The following is a 12,461-nucleotide window of genomic DNA, read 5'->3' as shown; positions in this document are numbered from 1 at the left end:
ATTTATTCAGGTTGGCATTGGGCTACTACCTATATGCTATACAGGTTTGCAAATAATCATTACGCATTTTTACATTGATTAAATACATGATAAAACGGTCTCAGGTTAGTACATTTTGCCCGAATTTGAGGTACGCTTAAGTTTGCCAGTCTGTAGGAACAGAAGTGGTGGTCTGTGCCACCCCCACCCCACCCCACCCCTGTTGGCGGAAAACAGTGTCAAGCATACTAATTGTCATTTGGATTTGATAATTCCGGCGGACCTACTAAGCATAGGGCCTACAAAATCGGTAATATTGATTAAATCTTAATATTTAATGCCTATTTATTAATATCTACAATATTTTAAAATATATACTGTCTAATTTATTTAATATTTAACAACATGTTTTTAATGCGTTTACGTCAATTCCGAGAGCATGGCACTGCTGTGGAAAGTTTTAAAAACTAGATCCTAGTACACTGGAATTTGGCCTCAATAAATGTCTTGTGTTGCATTGTATACTGAAATGCAATTTCCTGCATTCTACAATTATGACAAATTCAGGTATATGCATAATATAAAAAAATAATCATTTTGAGCAGGAGGCACACACACACACACACACACACACCCCGAAAGGCTTTATTGGTTAATTAGTGATCATAATGAGTGTACTTTTTAATGAAAATACGTTTATGGTTATCGTCCTAAAGTTTTAAATAATTTGGACGACAAATTTGACGGTCCCCTGAAATAAAAATGGAAGCAAACAATTTTGATGCCACGACCTAAAGAGAAATAATGACAACCCACCCATGGACCGAAGAGATGGTTTTGTATGATGTGAGGGCGTGATTGTTTTGAATGAATAAATTAATTAGTGAATGAAGGGGAAAAAAAAAAGGTAAGAGTATGAATATATGACGATAGTTTGATTTAAAAAAAAAAAAAAAAACCTAGTTAAAATACATATATCGCGATTTGTTAAAAGACTTTAATTAATTTTAAATATTAAAATATTAAGTGTAAAAGCAACGAATAACTACGATGTTAAAAATAAACCACTATAAGAGGCCCGGATACACATACTAATAACATTTTAGAACATAAATAAGGACAATTTAAAAAGCAAACGCCGAGACAATATATACGTGTTATACAGATTATTATTATACAGATTATAATTAATAATCGGACGAAAAACATAAGCATCCACGGAGATAAAAAATAAATCATTGAAAGACGTTGGTATACACATACTGACAGCATTTTGGTAAAAAAAAAAAAAAAAAGGCTTTTAAAACCAAACATCGAGAAAATAGGGGTTATAATAAATAATTTTTAAAATGTTAAAATATATCTGATTGGGTCAAAGAGAGAAGGAAATGAAGGGAATAGGAGAAGGAAAATTAATTGAGAACTTTATTTTATTTTTACTTCTTTCGAGAGAGCATTTTTAAAAATTTAGGGGCGGGATCGACGTAGCCCAGTGGTAAAGCGCTCGCTTGATGCGCGGTCGGTTTGGGATCGATTCCCATCGGTGGGCCCATTGGGCTGTTTTTCGTTCCAGCCAGTGCACCACGACTGGCATATCAAAGGCCGTGGTATGTACGGGATCAGGCTAAAACGGAACCACTACCAAAACGGAACCATTTTTGTTGGCGAAAACGGAACCGATTGTGGCTATAACGGCACCTCACTGTATTGGCTAAAACGGAACCACACATAATAGAGAGAGAGAGAGAGAGAGAAAAATGAAAAATCATGACTTAGGTTTATTGCCGAATAAAGCCGGTCAAAATCGTATTATTCAACATGTGAAACCGTGGATTGTGCTACGATAGGAATTAACACTTACCAAATCTTTTGAGTTGTTATTACTGTAGACTTGATTATCAAGCATTTAAGTTACTAGAATTACACCTGTATTGCTAATTGTTAATCCCCATCACCGATTCCGTCTAGCCGGAGTGTCGCAGACAAAACACCAAAGCTCACGATGTTCACTGCACAGCCTTGCCGGGCTTGCTTGGTTAAGTACACAACAATCGATTGCTTGTTTTGTAAATAAATAAATATCATTTTACTTTATTACGTCTGACTTCCTTCATGAGATCTGTTAGTTGTTGCTGTGTTTAAAAAGGTAATAGAGTAAATTAGTGCCTTCAGTACAACTGTTATTTTTAGCTTGAGCACGTGCTAAGATGATGCTTGACGTCATTAATCGAGGCCCTTACTATGTAGCCCCAAAATAACAACACTCGTGTATATAAACAATTTCATTTATTTAATTCACATAAAAATGAACTATGAGCAATCATGTTATAATAGCATATATTGTTTTCTCATTGGGAATGCGAGATAAATAGGTTTTGATTTCGGTGTCGTTTTAGCCATCGATTTTGGTGCCGTTTTAGCCAACGCAGGTTCCGTTTTGTCCACAGATTTTGGTACCGTTTTAGCCAACACAGGTTCCGTTTTGTCCAGTTTGGTTCCGTTTTCGCCTGGGGCCGTTTTGGCACGGTTCCGTTTTCGCTGTAACCCGTATGTACTACCCTGTCTGTGGGATGGTGCATATCAAAGATCCCTTGCTGCTAATCGAAAAGAGTAGTCCATGAGGTGGCGACAGCGGGTTTCCTCTCTCAATATCTGTGTGGTCCTTAACCATGTCTGACGCCATATAACCGTAAATAAAATGTGTTGAGTGCGTCATGAAATAAAACCTTTCCTTCTAAAAAAAATCATAAATTACGCATTGTAGGCCAACCTATGGAATACCTGTGGTCGTCGCAGCCAATGGACGCTGACCTTATAAAATTGTCATGTTGTCATCTATTGGTTGTTAACAGGTGCGATAACATTGAGGGCTAAAGATGTCTGACTGTGACGGGAGGGAGTGAGATACGTTGTGGTTTGGGGTTTTTTTTATCTCTCAAGTCTATGTACAGAATCTGGTGACATAACAATGGAAAGGACCACAAGAAAAATGTTTATTACTCTGACTTTTGTCTTTGGTCTGTTCGGCGTGGCTTTGATGATTGCGGCGTTTGCAACCGATCATTGGATTAAATCGGCTCCAGAAAGACAGGAATCTAATCAAATGAACGAGACCAGTGGGGGGAGTCCAACAAAGAATAAGGGCAATATTAATTTTGGATTATTCAGAGGCCACAGAGTTCTTGATTATGGATCTGGAGGAAGACTCAAAATAATAAAAGGTAAGGCTAATCAAAATACGTGCCTATTGGCAGTATTGGCCACAGACTCGTATGATCAAACTGGCATGAGTTATGCTTGAAACTCCGTGAGTTTTGTTTTCTTGTGCACGGTCCATACAGTTAATATCACATTTTTGTTCTTTAATGAAAATAGTTCTGCCCATTCCTACCTAGCTTGAATCCTGATTATTGAATAAATTGAAAGTTAATTTGTTTTTTATTACGACACTAGTCCACTAGTGACTAGAGCACATTGATTTATTAATCATGGACTATTGTTGTATTGATGTAAAACATTTGGTAATTCCGACATATTTTCTTAGAATGGAAGGGATCATTTATAAATTATATACACCATCCCACAGAGAGGATAGCACATAGTGACATACTACAAGCCTTTAATATACCAGTCATGGTGTACTGTTTGGGGAAAAAAATAACTTGGTGTCATTGTTTACATCAGAAGACCTATAGAAAATGGCTTAACCAAAATTGTAGCCACTTACACATTTTATTAGCCATTTTTTTAAAAATAAAAACTAGCCAATGGCTAATTTGGCAACTGACAGTGCAAACCCATTATGGGCCTACCAACGGGGATACTATAATGAAAAGTAGACATATGCGTTCAGAATTTTTATTAATAAATTTGAGAGGTAGGACTTTCCTTTGGCACTGTCACATATAAAGACCACTATAAATAGTTAGGGTTAGTGACAGTGCCAAAGGAAAGTCCTTCCGTTGTTTCATGTATAGTGGCCTTAAAGGTTGAAAATGTTGAACTATGCATGCAAAAGAAATATATTTTTCCCCAGAGGATGAGGGGAGTAATTAATTGTTGGACTGTTAAATATGTCAATGGTCTGTAAAATATGCCCAAAATAATTCAATAATATTAATAATATTAATTTGACTGTTGGTAAGTACCTGTAGCTTAGAGCTAATTAACATATATATAGATTTCACTTCTATTGTAAAACTTCAAGATGTCATTCTGTCTATATACTACTGGGTATGTATGTATGTCCATGATTTCTTTTCATGAGTGTGATTTGAGATCATCTCCCTCCTTGTAACATAAGCATGCAGGGCTCAAACTTAATAAATTGTAAAACTTCAAGATGTCATTCTGTCTATATACTACCGGGTATGTATGTATGTCCATGATTTCTTTTCATGAGTGTGATTTGAGATCATCTCCCTCCTTATAACATAAGCAGGGCTCAAACTTAATAAATTGCCATAAAGTGCCTTTGGATAAAAATTACTGCAGTCAGTAAAGCTTCTCAATGAATGATGGCAAAATATATACACCTGGTTATAACATTTGTAAATTTTAAAATAGGCTATGTCTACATTCAACAAAAAACCTTTCAGTTGTTTAGTTTCTGTAAAAGTGACTTTTTAAAAAATTGACCTATTGCAGGCTCAAAATTACCATTGTGGACAATTACACATTCAGGGCTAGCTCTGGCACTCGCTAAATTCGCCAATTGTGAATTTCAAAAACAATTGGCAAATTTTATTTTAATTTGGCGAAGTAATTTTATGTAATAATTGATATTTTGATACAAAATAACTGGGGTTTTCCCGTTTTTGAAGTTTAACAGATAATTTGGCGAAATTTTTTGCTGACACAGAGCTAGCCCTGACACTGGACAACTTTTAAAGAAAATTGCTGTGGGCGACAAATTCTTACGTTCAAGCCCTGCATAAGTATTATTTTTTCAGTGGTAGTAAAAGAAATGTTTACATTTTACATTTGGCTCTGTGTTAAGATTTATTCTTTAGCTTTGTTTCTGCAGTCAGTCCAAGGTAATCAAACTTGGGTCAAACATGTACATGTAGTTCCATTTGTGTATTATTTTTAAATGTAGTGAAAAACAAATAAATATTTAAAATTTGTTTTAATGTTTTATAAATAGAACTGGATTAATCATGAATTTTACATTATACATTATATACAATTATTTTTAAAACTTAAACAATTCAGTTTTGGACAAACACAAGCATGATATTAAATTCTTAGAAATTGTTTAATTCTGGTACTGCATGGTACATTCAGATAACAGAAATACTGGAAACTCAGTAATTAATGTGAATCTCAAGCCAGGAAAGTCAGGGAATTTTTAGTTGAGTCAGGAAAAATTAAAATTGATTCATCACTGGTAATTAATTTTGTTCTCCTTTAAAATAACACATTAAGAAATCACGAATTCCCATCAAAATATTGCAGTAATATAGATTATGTTGATATTTGCAGAAAAATCCTTGTAACGGTCATAGAAAATGCTTTTAAAAAGGCATAGACTTTGAGAAGACCAGCCTCGGTGGTATTATGGTTAAGCCATCGGACATAAGGCTAGTAGGTACTGGGTTCACAGTCCGGTACAGGCTCCAACCCAGATGGTATTATGGTTAAGCCATTGGACATAAGGCTAGTAGGTACTGGGTTCACAGTCCGGTACAGGCTCCAACCCAGATGGTATTATGGTTAAGCCATCGGACATAAGGCTAGTAGGTACTGGGTTCACAGTCCGGTACAGGCTCCAACCCAGAGCAAGTTTTAATGACTCAATGGGTAGGTGTAAGACCCTCTTTTTCTCTCACTAATCACTAACAACTAACCCACTGTCCTGGATAGATAGCCCAGATAGCTGAGGTATGTGCCCAGGACAGCATTCTTGAACCATAATTGGATATATGCATGAAAATAAGTTTAAATGAAATGAATGATTGAGAATAAATCATGATTGAGATAAAACAAACTACAATGTATATATATATATACATTTGTGTATATATATAGACTGGTCTTGATAATATGCATGCAAGTCTTATCTGTAATTTACATGTCGTGCACGGTTTGCTTAGTTTTTCAATTGAAGTACTCCAAAAGTGCTATTTGCTGGAAAGTGGCCCATGACAATAAACCCATAAGCTTTGGTGTGCTTTCATTTATTGACTTTTGTCAGCTCTTCCGACTTGAGCATGCTGAAAGCGAGCCAAAATGTTGTTGTTTAAGTAACAGTGCCACTCTGTATGAGCACCATCTATTCTGTTGTATTTATGGAGTTGGGTGATAGTTTCTTCATGAGATTCTTGATTAAGTAATAAAAGGAATGTTTTACGACACTTCAGCACATTTTAAAACTATGGCTATTTGGCAGTTAACATATGGGGTGCCGGACATATCCCAGTAGTAAAGTGCTAGCCTGATGCGTAGTTGGTGTGGGATAAATTCCCATCGGTGGGCCCATTGGGCTGTTTCTCATTCCAGCCAGTCTACCACAACTGGCATATCAAAGGCTGTGGTATGTGCTATCCTGTCTGTGAGATGATGCATATATAAAAGATCCCTTGCTACAAATGGAAAAATGTAGCAGGTTTCCTCTCTAAACTGTCAAAATTACCACATGTATAACATCCAGTTTAGTCGATGATTAATAAACCAATGTGATTCAGTGGTGTCGTTAAAACAAACTTTTGACTAACATGGTTATTTGAACACTTGGGGGTAAAAAGAAAGAAAATCTGTTGCCACCACATAGGAATCCTTTTTTCCTACAGACAGGACAGTGCATACCACAGTTTTTGATGCACCAATCATGGGGTACCGAGGTTAGGATGGACAAAAAGTCCATAAAATACTATAAAATAGCCCTCTTGGTCAGTAGACTGATTGGCTTATTTCCATTAATAATTTATCTAAGACCATTTTTAATGTTTAAAAGTTCATATAAAGGGTTCGTCTTATACACGGTTGGTCTAGGGTCTAGGATCGATATTCTCATCAGTGGACCCATTGGGTTATTTGGTATGTACTATCCTGTCTGGGATTGTGCATATAAAAGATCCCTTGCTGCTAATCCAAAAGAGTAGCCCATGAAGTGGTGACAGCGGGTTTCCTCTCTCAATATCTGTGTGGTCCTTAACCATATGTCTGAAGCCATATAACCGTAAATAAAATGTGTTATGGGGCGTAACTACGTGTATGCAATATACTCATTTGAGTACAAAATGTTTCTGCTTATACGCAATTTAGCTATTTGAGTACACTTTTTTTTCAACAATCGCACTAAATTCTCAACGTTACGTATTAACGCTCCACTTTAGGGGAATCCCCAACGTCATTCAAAGCTTGGGTTTCATGAAAATAGAATTAAATTTCTGTTACATTCATTACAACGTAATGTCATCCGATTGGTCCAGACGTAGCAACGGGAGTTTGTTTATTTTTCGATGAACATAAAAATTACGTCGTCGGGGAGCGTCATATGTGATGACGTCATTTTATATGGGCAAGTTGTCTTAATGAGCGTTATTGTTTATGGATAAAAAATAATTCAAAATAAAGTATGACATTTTAGTGTTATTATTAGCATGTATCATTCAAATTTAATTATAAGTATTGTCTGTTATTTCTTTTACGTTCATCTGGGTATGAACAAAAAAAAATCATCCGCAAACTTATGTGAGAACGGAAACAACAGACACTCCTTAAATGTCAGTCGTAATGATGTCATACGAATTTGACCAATACAAGCGTTTGTAAGAAAATAAATTTTACAGATTGGAATTACTAGTGACTGAATGGCACGATTTTGAGTGGTTTCGCTATTTTCTTGAGTACACATTTCAAAAGTCTAGTTACGCCCCTGGTGTTGAGTGCGTCGTTAAGTAAAACATTTCTTTCTTCTTTCTTAGCCATATGTCTGATGCCATCAATCTGATTATAATTAACTCTATTGGTCTACCAGTAGATCTAACAGCATTGCGTGGACTCCCATGTCCAGGTGACATTTCATCTATAAAAACCAATTTAAATATCGACCAATTACACTTCGCCTTTTATAGCGTACAAATTTTAAAAATATCGGGCGAGATTATTTATGCAATAGGCGAACTTGTTGGTCTATTTCAACCTTAAAACACAGCGGGAAAAGTGCAGTAATAAACTCTGGATTGTATACTAGTATAAACAGATTTTATGGCTATACCGTCACAGTTTTTTTTCCGTCTTGAAATGAATTTTATGTAAAATGTTATATTGAAATTAGTTTCTGGCACCCGAATCATTTCGTATACCCTTGGTATAATCCCGAATGTTTTCAAATTCTTTTCAAATCACTGGCATGATTTTGCAAGTAAGGTTTTGATTGGTTGAATGAAAGGTCAACTGGACATGAGCTCCAACGGGTGCTGTTAGATCCACAGGTAATAGTAATTAACCAGTGGAGATAATTTTAATTAGATTGTGATGCCATATAATCATAATTAAAATGTGTTAAGTGCATCATTAAATAAAACATTTTCTTTCTTTCTTTTTCCTATTTCTTGTTCCATCCAGTGCACCATGACTGGCATATCAAAGGCTGTGGTGTGTGCTATCCTGTCTGTGGGATGATGCATATAATTTATAAAAGATCCCTTGCTACTAATGGGAAAATGTAGTGGGTTTCCTCTCTAAGACTATGTCAGAATTACCAAATGTTTGTCACTTTGACATCCAGTAGCCGATGATTAATAAATCAATGTGCTCTAGTGGTGTTGTTAAATGAAACAAACTTTAACTTTCTTCATCTTTCTTTCATTACCGCTTAATTCTTAATTCATTATTTCTTTCATTCTTTAAGATTAGTCTTTCACTTTTATTGTTACTCAGTATCATGAGTACTGATAATTGTGAGCATGTTTAGTTACAGTGTATCTCCTGTTCAAAATGCATACACAATCCTTGCTGCTATCTTTTCAAAAAAGTTTTGGATAGTCAGTCATTCCTTACTTGCTAACCTCTGTCTTCTTAAAAATAATGGCCGAATGAACGTCAACAAAAGCTCTCGATGCAGACGATGATTTCTCTAGTTTCGGCTTTGGCAACGTGTTTGCATTTTTCTCATTGCATGTATAACTCAATATGTCTTCATGTTGGCGTGGCAAAAAAAATGGATTGGTTTTGTCAAGATTATGTCAACACCAGTGTTTAAAGTGGAGAGTGGAATATTTTATTGCCGCTGATAACATTTTTATGACTAAATCCAATGCTGACATTTTTGCTGTGTGCTTGGCACAGAAAACTTAACATCCAAGTGTCAATGTCGATGATTTTGTTCTCTCAACATGTGTTAAAAGCCATTGGGAGTGTTTAAACAAGGCTTTGTGTGGGTTAACTGATGAAGCAACTGATACAGATGGTGTGTATTATAAAATACAGGCCTCTGGAAATTGTGAGGACGATTGTTTTGTTTGCACATCTGGAGCAAGTCGTTTTTTTCCCGCATATTAAATTAAATCATGGTCATGATGGATTATGAAAAAATTAAATGGGTAACCTGAATCTGCATTTGCATAACCCATTTATGGTTATCACCAATTTTCAATACTCAAAGGCCTGAAATACCCTCTCCAACATCACTGTCTTCCAAAAGCCATGTACCTTAAATTTTTTTATATACATACAGACAGACAGACAGACATACAGACAGAGACATAAATAACGCACATACATACACACACACACACACACACACACACACACACACACACACACACACATACACATACATGTATACATTGTACCTTCTCAGGATCTCTAAATGTTTATTATAATAATATTTATTTTGTGTAAAAAAAGTGTTTTTTTCGGTGAAACCAGAAATAAATTATTTTAAATTGCAGATTATTAACCAATAAGGCCATGCCAACATTATATATTATCCCCTTGTGTCAACTTGAGGGAATATAGTGCCTTGCCTGTATGTATGTATGTATGTAATTATGCATGACACATGACATTGCCACTCATGAAACTTCGTTGCTCATCCATATTTAAAAAAAAACTTCACATAGGTTACTAAAAATAAAAATATGTCACCACTCAAATAATTTTATTTCTCATCCATTTCATGAAATTCCATTTTTTAATATTTAATTTGCCAAATGTGACCAATGTCCTGTTTGGACGACTTAAATATTAAAAAATAATGGCGTTAGTCGTCCAAATAATATTATTTGGGCGATCTTCTTTAGAGCTATAACCTATGAGCCACTATTAAAATTTGTATTGCATATATTTATTCCACATTAAAATCTTGCTTGTGGTAAATGGTTTGCTTACCTTATTATTTTTTAGGCCACCATATTTTTTGGCAAGTTTCGAGCCCTGCATATAGGAATATGATTATAATATCTTTAATAATTTCTAATTTTGCCTCTGGTCAATGTCATTTCTTAAGTCAGAAATATGTCACCACTCAGCAACTTCATTCTCATCCAATTTTCGTGAAACTTGACAGAGGATCATGACATGTAATTAATTAAGGTCACGGTCACTGTCATTAAAAATAAAAATTACGACATTATCACTTGAGTTTGTGTTTTGCCTGTTACTGTTACTAAAAATATCTACTGACTTCATTTTGCATCTAATTTTCATGAAACTTCACATATATAGAAATAGGATCAGTGAACTTACGAGGGGATTTGCAGTGTTTCCCATGCCTAGTTGAAGTCAGCTTTCTTGTCTTACCTCAGTAAAGAGGGGATTTGCAGTGTTTCCCATGCCTAGTTGAAGTCAGCTTTCTTGTCTTACCTCAGTAAAGAGGGGATTTGCAGTGTTTCCCATGCCTAGTTGAAGTCAGCTTTCTTGTCTTACCTCAATAAAGAGGGATGTAAGATATAGTGTTACTTTTCCAACACGGTCAGTGTTTACCTCCACCTTTTATAATGCAATTAGCCCTATCTGGAGATTGTGCTTTTAACATTGTTCGTTATTATATTTTATTTTTTAAACTAATAATTGCCATGACAGTAATGTAGCTTTTAATATGTTTTGTTCCAGGTAATGCATGACCAACTTATAGTATTTTAGTTTTAAAAACACTTGCTTTTGGTATTCATGTGAATCACTTTCTATAGCTTATCATGTTTTTTGTTCTAGTGGAATGTAGTCTGTCTTTTGGTGTTTGCATGTGGACCGACTTAACCGACAGTACCAAGAAAACAGCTCAACTTGAGAAACTTGTAGCAGACTATAATAATCAAACAGGTTCTTTGTGTATTTACATTGCTTGGTGCACCAACCCGATCATGCCAAAATGCTTGCTGACCCTTCATGCAATTTAACCTGTCAATTTATGTGTACTGTAAATATGTATATAGGTATATTTATATACCGGTACATGTAAAAATATACACTGTGCAGTAATGGTAGTAAACTGTAAATACTTGAAAGTATTTACATATGGTTAACAATATCATGGTTTATATCAATGTGTTACATCCCAATAGAACATCAAGTGGAATGTAACACCTCAATGTCATATGATTAGCATATTAAGACATTATACCAGAAAGTCATTCAAATAGGATAAGTGGTATAAATTAAAATTGATTATGGATTATAAATAGAATGTTAAACTCTGTTTACTTGAGACATAAACATAATATGAAATGAAAGCTTGTTTAATATCCTATAATTATTATTTTACACTTGTAATTAAGCAAATTCATTTTACTGGGTACTTATTTAATACACTGAAGCTAAAGGTATCTTTATCATCATTTTACTGGGTACTTATTTAATACACTGAAGCTAAAGGTATCTTTATCATCATTTTACTGGGTACTTATTTAATACACTGAAGCTAAAGGTATCTTTATCATCATTTTACTGGGTACTTATTTAATACACTGAAGCTAAAGGTATCTTTATCATCATTTTACTGGGTACTTATTTAATACACTGAAGCTAAAGGTATCTTTATCATCATTTCCATACAACTTAAAGGGACAGACCCTACTTTTTAAACACTACAGCATATTTTTCACTATTAGAGGCATTTATGATCACTGAAATCAAACATCACTTATGTTTTATTGTCTAGATTATCCATTTCCATAGAACCGAAGTGTTTCTGGTCATCCTGTTGTTTCTAATACCACAAAATGCATTTATCATATTTTTAAAAATGAACGTGCGTCTGAGAAGTAGTGGTTATTGATTCGAGTTCTAGTTAATTTTTTTACGGACATTTTCCGGTTTTAACGTCACAGACTCTGTTGTAATTTTATCCAAATGTGTTACAGGTTTGTAGATTAACTAAACTTAGTGTTAATTTTTATGAGTTGAAACTAGGGTCTTCGTCTTTACGGAAGAATTTAAAGGTACAGTATACAAGAGTATAAATTTCTACTTGGTCTTTATTAGCTTTCAGCTATTTTGCATAATTTGTAAAGTAATTTTAACAGATTTGATCTGAA

At 34.7% G+C, this 12,461-nt stretch overlaps 1 protein-coding gene across 2 annotated transcripts in view; it reads left to right on the top strand.

Annotated features, from left to right (window-relative positions):
* The first annotated feature begins 2,745 nt into the window (after positions 1–2,745).
* LOC121382753 (clarin-3-like) overlaps positions 2,746–12,461 on the top strand; it is a 32,544-nt gene continuing 22,828 nt past the window's right edge. Inside the window, exons 1-2 of one of the 2 annotated variants that reach the window (XM_041512330.1) lie at positions 2,746–3,200; positions 11,140–11,247. In XM_041512330.1, coding sequence (XP_041368264.1) covers positions 2,948–3,200; positions 11,140–11,247 — 361 coding nt within the window. In that variant the 5' untranslated portion in view covers positions 2,746–2,947. The remainder of the gene's footprint in view (positions 3,201–11,139; positions 11,248–12,461) is intronic. The other variant, XM_041512331.1, reaches the window with a different exon arrangement.

The sequence above is a fragment of the Gigantopelta aegis genome, chromosome 10 (assembly GCF_016097555.1).
Source record: "Gigantopelta aegis isolate Gae_Host chromosome 10, Gae_host_genome, whole genome shotgun sequence".
Taxonomy (NCBI): domain Eukaryota; kingdom Metazoa; phylum Mollusca; class Gastropoda; order Neomphalida; family Peltospiridae; genus Gigantopelta; species Gigantopelta aegis.
Note: the sequence above shows the minus strand (reverse complement) of the source record. Positions and strands in the feature narration are given on the sequence as shown.